We start from the raw sequence: 10,959 nt of genomic DNA on the forward strand, positions 1-10,959 counted from the left end.
TGTGTGTGCGTGTGTGTTTTTTTTTAATCAAAAAGACTATTGTGTTTTTCAGGATTGTATTTGCCGATTTCTTTATTATGAACCTGATTTTATGGGGAGAAGGATCTTCTGCAGCTATTCCCTTTGGGACTTTGGTTGCCATATTGGCCCTTTGGTTTTGCATATCAGTGCCACTGACATTTATTGGTGCCTACTTTGGTTTTAAGAAAAATGTGAGTTCATAGACTTTTATGTATAATAAACAATGAAAATTTATATTCAAAACTTTAGATCTGAGAGAGCTTAAAAGAAGCAAATTCTTCATTATTTTTTGTGTATTATTAGTTTTTCACAGGAATTTGATTAATTAATTCTTCAGTGTATTTTGGCTCCAAACTTGTGGGAGGTTTTTTTTGTCCCTTGGGGGAAAGTAGAGTTTCAATACTTTTTTTTTTTTTTGATAGTTTCTCTACTCTGCTCTCACTATTAATTAAATATAAGTTCATAAAAGCATACACTGGTATGTGTGTGTGAGAGAGAGAGCGTTTTACAACTCTAATCTCTTAATACATTGATAAGTCTTTTTATAGAGGAAATAGTTTTTTTTACTATAAAGGTGCATTTTTCTTAATAAGTTTATTTCCAAAAGATAGTGATTCATATATTGAATAAGCATTCTGGGTTACAAAATTATATCCTCAAAAATGTCATCCATTTGTATGATAGAGAAGAGTGAAATTATTGTTTGTCTGTGTGTGTCTGTGTGTGTGTGTGTAAATTTATGTTAAATTTTCTTCAACCTATTCATCCAACAACAAATGAAATAAAAGTGCCAATATTCAAAACATTTGTTAAACCATGTTAATTTGGCATCACTATCTTGAAATGAAATTATAGGGTATATTTCTGAAACCTTTAGAGAAAAAAAATGAACTTCCCTAGTCAAAAATGAATATGTTTAGGTACTTTTTAATTTCATTTATTTTCATGGTATCATGTAGTGTGTTATGAATGGGGCAATAATTGAGAGTATCACCAATAGCCCATGGTCATAAAGCTTCATACAGCCTTATTGTATTCACTGTGTTTTTAATAAAATTGGGCAATTTTAGTAAAGATGACAGTATTCCACCTCCAAATAAAAAAAATACATTGACAAAGTTTTCGGTACCAGCTGATTTTTTTTCTGCAATAAGTATATAATTAAAAAGAAAACTCTAGCGGTACCTTGTTATTAACTACTATTTGCACAGTACTACATCATATACTTTTGTGTGTTTCTTACTTTGTCTGAAGCCATTAGTCGGTGGATAGCTGCTGGAAACAGTGGTGACTTAATTCAATAGGCCAAATCTGAATATAGCACTTAGTGGTCTCTAGTTCATTGCTTTTAAATACAAATTTCAGTTTGATGACTTAAGTAGACTTCTCTTACCATTAGTGTCAGCATGGAAGCTGAGGAAAAAGCTGGCAAATAGTCTAGTACAGGGAATATTTTAAATGGATGTGTAATTATTCTTTTCCTCTTTCCTTAAAGGCCATTGAACACCCAGTTCGTACCAATCAGATTCCTCGTCAGATTCCTGAACAATCATTTTACACAAAACCATTACCTGGTATTATTATGGGAGGAATTTTACCCTTTGGGTGCATCTTTATACAACTTTTTTTTATTCTGAATAGTATTTGGTAAGCTAACTTATAAAGATTTTATTCATTCCTAGAAATATTACATATAATAACTTTCCTGCTTTTTCCTTTATGCTTGATATATTTAAAATTCTTTTGTGGATCTAATGAATGTAAGCATTTACCCAGTAATCAGAAATCTTTTAATTGTGAAAAGAAGAAAGTTCTATACTCTTAATTCCTTATTCTATACTATATGTTTTGAATGTAACTGACCTCCTTTATAGTGATCATTGCATGATCAGTTGCAGTGGGAGAGCTGCCATTAAAAATATCATGACATACTGACATAAGTCTGATTTTCTGAAAATAGCATGACATATTGACTAAGCCTCATTTTCTCCATGAATAATGAATTTGTAAGAATATTTGATTTATCAGATTAAATTACTTAAATTATCAGATTAAAGTACTATGTACCAGACTATAAGCTTTTTTTCATTTTTACATATATATTTACAATATTGGAATGAATTTTTGAATGCCAAAGATAGAAGAAACAAAGTTAGTTATGTATCCTAGATTGAGTAGATGTTTTTTAAAATCCTAAGTAAATAAAATTGCAGTATTTTCCCCTTCCTTGCTCTCTTCAACCTTCTAAGAACTCGGTATGACTTTTGATTTGTTCCATTGGTTTCAGAGTTAAGGCAGATTTTTTATATATTTTGAGAAATGACTAATTGATATTTTTTTAATGGAGACAATTTTCATTTCAAAATGACATTTTATCATTTTAGGTCTCATCAGATGTATTACATGTTTGGCTTCCTATTTCTGGTGTTTATCATTTTGGTTATTACTTGTTCTGAGGCAACTATACTGCTTTGTTATTTCCATCTGTGTGCAGAGGTATGTTTTAGTAATCTTCAGCTATGCTCATTTTTAAACAATGTGTAAATTTTCATTTTATAAAAATTCCATGCTCTAAGTTCATCTTAGCAAGATTTGACCTACATATGTTCCAGAGTTATCAATAATTAAATACAACTTTTTAATTTAATAGGTTTCATTAGCTCTTAACAATGAGCTTATAACATTAGCTCTTTAAAACATAATAGATTAATAAGCCTAAGCTGTTTGGGAATTACACAAAATTACTGAATTTTAAAAAATCACAGTGTTGTGCAAATTAAAGTTATAACATAAAATAAATCTTACATTTTTGCATCTTTTAAAAACTTGCTAAGCATTGTATCACAGTTGATTGATTTGCATGATTTGATATTGAGATTGCAAGATTTAGACAAATTAAAATTTTTTTTTTTTATGAAAGCATGCTCACACTTCTACTGCATCTGCTATTAAATATACCTTTGACAAAGTCCATTTTCCAACATTAATTCTTGATTATAGCCCATAGGTTTTTTCAGTGTTTAAATCAGGTTACAGAAAACTGCATGGCACATTGGATAAAACACCGATCATGAAGTTGAGAAGATATGAGTTCAAATCCTCCCACAAGCACTTACTAGCTATTTATCTTGGGCAAGTCATGTTAAACTCTGTCTCATTTTCTTCATCTGTTAAATGGAGAAAATAATGTCACATACTCATCCTTAGGCCTACAGTTGTTTTGAGGCTAATATAATAATTATATAGAGTGTTTTATTAATCTTAAAGCTCTCTACTAGCTGTTCTTCCTGTTGTGGAGCATTAAGTCCACAACTCATTGAAATATATTTATACCCATTTCTTGGGTTAATTTTGTAGTTAGTGTAGTTTAATATGGTATGATATATAAGGTCCTGTTGTAGGATCGGACCACTTTCTGATGTTGAATTATTTGACGAGGCTAAGGACTTTGATGGCAGGAAGTTTTATTTCTGAATCTTAATTAACTGGGGCTATAGCCCCTGCAAGAGTAGATGCCAAACTGTATATCTACAGGGGGATGATGCTTCCCAGGATGGTGACTAAAGGTACTGGTGTGCAAACATTGCTCTTGAGTTTAGGGTCCAGGGCTATATAATCATGACATTTGCTATCACAAAATAAAATAATGTCAGAATTATATTTTATCTCCTAGTTAATTTGGACACTACTATATATTTAAGAAGCTTTGGGTGGATTCTACTATAGTATTTAAAACTTGTTTTGAAAGATTCTTAAAGATCAAAGTTTCTGAGTTTTTTTGAAGACTGTTTCCTTGTTATATACCTCTCTTTTTATTTGGACTGAAGAAAAGACAATCTTTTCTAATAAAAGAAAAAATTTACTAATGATTTAAATATACTGCCCTAAGAGATATGTTTTAGATAATTTTACTTTAAACTGTTCAAGAAGTTCATTACAAGTTTCCTTTTTAAAAACTCTGCATTAGTTCTTATAGTAGTGTCAAACTCAAATAGAAATAGATCCCTTTGGGTTGCATAAATGACTTAGAAAACCATAAATTAACATTATCTTTGTTGCATTATAATTTTATTTATTTTGTTAAAGATTTCTCTATTACATTCTAATCTGTGTCAGACCCATCTGGAAGATTTTGGGGGGAGAGGGAGAATTTGACTCCTGACTAAATTGTTTCAAATGACTTTTTTCATCATTATTTGTGTTAGCTGATAATAAATATAAAAAATGGAGATCTGGCATATATTTGGAAAACTTGTGTTAGAGATGGCCCCTCTATGATAGTAGAAATTAATGTATACCATGAAAGTCTAAATTAGAAGACAAAAAGTTGCCAGGTTCTGTCATCTACTCCCTTTTCCTCTTTGCAGAAGGTTGAATTCTTTCTAGAGCCAGTTTAATATTTATTACGGTCAACTTGGCCTTTGATTTTACCTCTTTTAAAAGGGTTCCAGCTGGGCTACAAGCTACATGGCTGACAAAAAGTAAATAAAAGGTCATATTACCTCTTTTAAAAGGGTTCCAGCTGGGCTACAAGCTACATGGCTGACAAAAAGTAAATAAAAGGTCATATCAACAAATTGATTTTTTAAAAAAACCTACTTAGCTTAATTCTCTCAATGAGAACTGAAAGCAGGCTTGTAACCTAATTCTTCATAAAAACTAAAACTAAAAACTTATAAATGAATAATATGGAACCATATAAATAACTTGTTTGTATTTATATTGCATTCTTGAGGTAGAGGATGGGACTCAAGTTTAAATGTAACCATCTCTTGATATTCATGGGCTTTTGGGCCAGTTCTTTAATTTTTTCCCCCAATTTGTCCAGTCTTGCTAACTCTATTATAATTATGAACTATCAAGAGGAAATAGAGAGGGGGAAAAAGATATTGATCTTTCTCAGCAGCTTTTGGAAAGGGTTAGGTTTTTGCCCCCCAAAACAAATGAAATTGTATTGCCTTCTTTCAGCAGAGAAGCAGTAGGCTTGAGGGTGGGAAGTTCTGAATATTGTCAGACACTGTCACTCTCTGTCCATTGTTGGGATTTTTTGTTTTGTTTGAGGTTGTTTTTTTTTTTTTTTTTTCTTAATTCTTTTTTTATGTTACAAGAAGGCTTTGATTCTGAGGTAGTCTATTTTATGCAGAAAAGTGATATGGACACAAAAGGAATCAATCAGATTTGTTTAAAGGAAAGAGTTTGGCAACTGAACTGAAGGTTAAAATTGGATTTTTGGACAATCTGCTTATTTTGCTTTTTTTATCTTGTTTAATTGAATTTTGCTAAGAATTTTTTCTTGTATTTAATGGTTTTTATTTTTTTATCCTAGGATTATCATTGGCAGTGGCGTTCATTTCTTACCAGTGGCTTTACTGCAGTATATTTCTTAATATATGCTATACATTATTTCTTTTCAAAGCTGCAAATCATAGGAACAGCCAGTACAATTTTGTACTTTGGTTACACTATGATAATGGTCTTGATCTTCTTCCTTTTCACAGGTAATTATTAAAAACTTTTTATTTAGAATTTTTCAGTTTTCTGAAGTTAGTGGTCCATATAGGTTCTGTAAAATTCCATAAAACTCTTTAAATGATTGAGCTGTCCTGTGTCTTTCAAAATCTCCCACTCCAACAAAATCATTTATCCACCAGGCTTAAAAGGCAGGTTGAGCAAATAAATTGTGGGATGGGATAATTGTAGCTTTTCAGAAATAGCTTTATTATGGAAGGCAGTGCAAAAAAATTTTCCTGAACTACGGGAATCATTCTTCATAAACTTTCACTTGGATATACGCACTAGTTCAAATTAAACTCCTTTTTCTTAAGAGGAAATACTACTCTAGCTTTGAAGGAACAGTCTCCCCTTTGAAAAATGAAAGGGTTGGGAATTGGAACTAGTAAAGAAAATTCAAGTAGAGAAGGGTCAGATAACACATACTTTGGTCACTTGTTTTGTATCATCCTTGAATTCGTATTGGAATGCATGATCTAGGTCATTTATCACATAGAGCCAGAGTGATTCCAAGAGTTACATGATAGATACATATGAGCTTATAGCAGCTACACATTCCAGAAAATCAGTCTGCTAAAAACAGCAATGATCTTGGGTGATTAATTATTGTGTGGATTTTTCCGTGTGTATGTGTGTGTGTGTATATATACACATATATATATACACACACACTCAAATACTTTATATTGACTTTACAAGTATAATATGAAAAAGTTTGCTCAATTTTTTATCTGAATTCATTCCAAAATGTATTTACTATCTGTAAAGTTCTTTGTGACTTAGTATTTTTGTTCCATAAAGTATAATTAACCTACCAATTCAAAATACTATTATTTACTTTTATAATGCCCAAAGACCTAAAGAATTCTTTTGTGTGGATGTTCTGGTGAATTTTCATCCTAATTCTGATACCACACCAAATTAAATATTTATTAAGTGACTTAGATTTCTTTTGCTTTTCATTAAAGTCCTTTTTTTTTTTGAAGTGGGAATTACCTGTATTAGGATTCAAAATAGATTAAGTTAATGTCTTCCAGTTACAAAAATATAGATATCACAAGTTTGTCACAGGTTGAGGATATTAATTTTAATAAATAAATGTAGTTTGTCAGTACAGTTAAAATCAAGTTAAGCCAATTTTACTCATTTCTGAGAACTTTCAGCAAGATGAAATGCTTAGCTATAGCCTTCCATCTCTTCTCTGTTTAATTTAAATACTCAATAGTAATGTACACACCACTGCAACAGGAAAAAAAAGCCTAAAACATTTTTCAGTTTCTTTCCTGCTTTGCTGTCTTTTAAACAAACATATTGGTATTCTGAAATCTTTTAAATACTGCCAGCAAAAAAGATAAAAAGGCTCTACACTGTGCCTATTTTATTTTCCTCCCTTACTCTCTCATGTTTGGAATTCAAAGAGTTTAATGGTAGATGTTTTTTTGTTTTTTTTTAATCTATTTTTTTTTTTTTAATTTAATAGCCTTTTATTTACAGGATATATGCATGGATAACTTTACAGCATTAACAATTGCCAAACCTCTTGTTCCAATTTTTCACCTCTTACCTCCCCACCCCCTCCCCTAGATGGCAGGATGACCAGTAGATGTTAAATATATTAAAATATAAATTAGATACACAATAAGTATACATGACCAAAACGTTATTTTGCTGTACAAAAAGAATCAGACTCTGAAATATTGTACAATTAGCTTGTGAAGGAAATAAAAAATGCAGGTGTGCATAAATATAGGGATTGGCAATTCAATGTAATGGTTTTTAGTCATCTCCCAGAGTTCTTTTTCTGGGCATAGCTAGTTCAGTTCATTACTGCTCCATTAGAAATGATTTGGTTGATCTCGTTGCTGAGGATGGCCTGGTCCATCAGAACTGGTCATCATATAGTATTGTTGTTGAAGTATATAATGATCTCCTGGTCCTGCTCATTTCACTCAGCATCAGTTCGTGTAAGTCTCTCCAGGCCTTTCTGAAATCATCCTGTTGGTCATTTCTTACAGAACAGTAATATTCCATAATATTCATATACCACAATTTATTCAGCCATTCTCCAACTGATGGACATCCATTCAGTTTCCAGTTTTTAGCCACTACGAAAAGGGCTGCCACAAACATTCGTGTACATACAGGTCCCTTTCCCTTCTTTATAATCTCTTTGGGATATAATCCCAGTAGTAACACTGCTGGATCAAAGGGTATGCACAGTTTGATAACTTTTTGAGCATAGTTCCAAACTACTCTCCAAAATGGTTGGATTCGTTCACAACTCCACCAACTATGCATCAATGTCCCAGTTTTCCCGCATCCCCTCCAACAATCATCATTATTTTTTCCTGTCATCTTAGCCAATCTGACAGGTGTGTAGTGGTATCTTAGAGTTGTCTTAATTTTCATTTCTCTGATTAATAATGACTTGGAGCATCTTTTCATATGACTAGAAATAGTTTCAATTTCTTCATCTGAGAATTGTCTGTTCATATCCTTTGAAATGGTAGATGTTTAGATTAATAAGGAGCTAAGAAAAATTCAGAATATATTTCATAGAAACATCTAGATGATTCATAAGTCTCTTGGGCTATTTTCTTCCCTCTCCTCCCCTCCCCCACCTACCCTCCACCCCCAGTATCAGAATGAGACATTAAAAATTTAGGGAATGGGAGAAAGACCTAGTTTTGAAATTACTTTTTAGGACTTCAGTCCTGGAACTGGTATGTGGCATGGTGGGGTGATGTAGACTATTCTCCATCCTCTTTACTTTTTCCTTCTTTTAATCATCAGTCTTGCTTTTATAGTTTAGTTCACATTGGACTGAGTTGAGAATTTGAGACTGACTTGGTATGAGAAGTAATCCCAGGAAGCAGCTGGGTCTACAGTAGCAAAGAGGAGGGATTCTCAAGTCAAGACAGGATGAGAAGAAAAATTTTGGTGGGCACCTAATGGGATTTATTAGTCTAATTGTCTATCTGTATAGTAAATATCTACAGAAGTTGGAGACCTATTTCATTTGCTATGTACTCTTGATTAGTGCACAAAATGACAAATCTGAGGTATTGTAACATTGTGGAATGTCTCTATCAAAACAGATTCTATTTACTATAAGTGTAGGATTGTGTGTTTTATTGTATTTCAAGCCTTGGAAAATTAGTAATGCCTTTATTTTAGTTTTGGAAAGTCAATCAGAATACCTTCATTTAGTTGAACATTTTGTTTTAGAACCCTAAATTTCATTTAAAATTGACCTGTTTTATAATAAGCATCCACATGAATCCCACTGGAAATGTTGAAGCAGAGATAGAACCGACCACTTGACAGAAAATTTAGGAGAATAATGCATAGAACAGAATAACTTTCAGAGTCTCTTCAATTCTAAAATTTCATGATTCTATAATTGTGAAAGTTTTTGTGATAGCAATTTCTAGGAAATTTAAGCAGTCATCAAACACTTATTTCAAACAGTGACCTAAAGGCACCAAAGTTAAATATCAAAGAGGATTTTAAGTAACTTTTAGGTTTTTTTTTAAAACTTAAAAAAAAAAAACCTGACTTGGGGGTTTTTAACCTTTTTTTTTTGCATCATGAGTCCCTGAGCTGTCTTCTTAAGAGTAACATTTTTTAAATGGAAAAAATAAAATACATAGAATTAAAAAGAAAATTATATATTGAAATACAACTATCAAAATAGAGCACAGGACAAGAGCCAAAACTCTGAGCCAAGTGATTTCAGATGGCAATATATTAAGAAAAGTGTAGTAGGTTTGTAACAACTAAATGTTTTGTGAATACTTTGAATGTTCAGTCATTTTAGATTTATGTTTTTCTCATTTATTAACCTTTTATTAAATTTTTTTATCTTTTTTTTTTTTTTTAGGAACAATTGGCTTCTTTGCATGCTTTTGGTTTGTGACCAAAATATACAGTGTGGTGAAGGTTGACTGAAGAAGCTAATGTGCTGCAGTTAAAACAGAAATAAATTAAATTCTTCATCAACAAAGACCTGTTTTGTGAATACCTTGAATTTATCAGAAGTATTGGCCCTAGTATTCCTTCAGAAACAACATGTTACTAAATACACCTCTTCCCATACACCTGTTCCCACAAAATGTGTTTTCCACTAAACATTTGTATTGTGATTTGATTTTAAGTATATTTTCATTTCTCTATGGAGAGCAAGTTTAAATATTATGTGCATTTGTAAATACAATAGCTATAATATTTACAATACTTCTAATGATAATAGAGGAAGCTGTATTGAGCAACTTAATGCTTACAAAATAAAGGACAGTTAATTGTAAATAGGATTTTCTAGGCTCAGTAGGTGGAAAGAATTATTTTTCTTTGAATGAAATAACTTTTTATCATGGTAATTTTGAAGGATGACTCCTATGATGTGTTAATTTTATTTGGGATGTGGCTTTTTTAAAAAACAAATCTTGTACTGGTTGTAATTGTTCATATATTCCTACTTCTCTATGTTGACTTCATTATTCCCATGGTATTGGCCTTTTAAACTATGTGCCTCTGAGTCTTTGGATTTATAAATTTGTTATCTTAATAAATATTGTAAAAATGTCTTCATTGCATCATTACCTGTTATAATTACATTCTTGGAAGTTCTGTAAATAGAAATATAGTTAGTTGACAACAATGTTTTGAAATGATTTATATTTTGTTGAATTTTGCTATATTTTGTTAATGTAGTACTTTTTGTTTCAATCCTTCTGCACTACATGACTAATCCAAAAAAATTTAACTGTTGAGTAACAGTGAAGTCATATCCATACATCCAGCCAGTGCACTCTACTGAAAGTCCAATGTTTAATGTCTTTTTTAAAGACTAAATTGTCATTGAGGATTTTATATGCTAATATGTCAGGTAAGGATTGTTTGGTTTTTTGGTTTTTTATATATAGGTTCTATTCATGCGATCTCTTTCTCTCAAATTAAGGAAAGCAATTTTCTCATTAACCTGACTAATCAAAATTCATTTGGACTATTCAAATTTCCAGACAATTTTAGAGATACTAGATTGCTTACATCTGTTAAAAACACTATTCATTTTTGTTTTTAAGGGTTGCATGTTTGTCTCATACAAGGACAAATCATTAAATTTTTAATTCACATTATTTTCATGACGTTGATGGCTTCTTTTATGTAAAATTCATTTTAATATGCTTTTTTAAAATGATCGTTTATTTGGATAGTGAGACCAATAAAATATCATTGAGTAAGGTAACCTGATATTTTTACCATCAGTAGATGGATTTAAATTAAAAAAAACTTTTATTAAATTAGGTAACTAAGAATAATATTGATTTATTAGAATAGATTTATTTTTGTCATTAGAAAACCACCTTACAGTTTTACTTGTTTGTGTCACACTTGTATTAAATGATGCCATTTAACAAAGGAATA

At 31.2% G+C, this 10,959-nt stretch overlaps 1 protein-coding gene across 1 annotated transcript in view; it reads left to right on the forward strand.

The window, feature by feature from the left end:
* TM9SF2 (transmembrane 9 superfamily member 2) overlaps window positions 1-10,670 on the forward strand; it is a 74,943-nt gene extending 64,273 nt beyond the window's left edge. Inside the window, 5 exon segments of the mRNA XM_031958622.1 lie at window positions 53-212; window positions 1,517-1,668; window positions 2,406-2,517; window positions 5,348-5,519; window positions 9,416-10,670. Of these exon segments, the coding sequence (XP_031814482.1) occupies window positions 53-212; window positions 1,517-1,668; window positions 2,406-2,517; window positions 5,348-5,519; window positions 9,416-9,483 (664 nt within the window). The 3' untranslated portion in view covers window positions 9,484-10,670.
* Window positions 10,671-10,959: the final 289 nt, after the last annotated feature.

This window comes from Sarcophilus harrisii, chromosome 3, assembly GCF_902635505.1.
Source record: "Sarcophilus harrisii chromosome 3, mSarHar1.11, whole genome shotgun sequence".
NCBI lineage: Eukaryota > Metazoa > Chordata > Mammalia > Dasyuromorphia > Dasyuridae > Sarcophilus > Sarcophilus harrisii.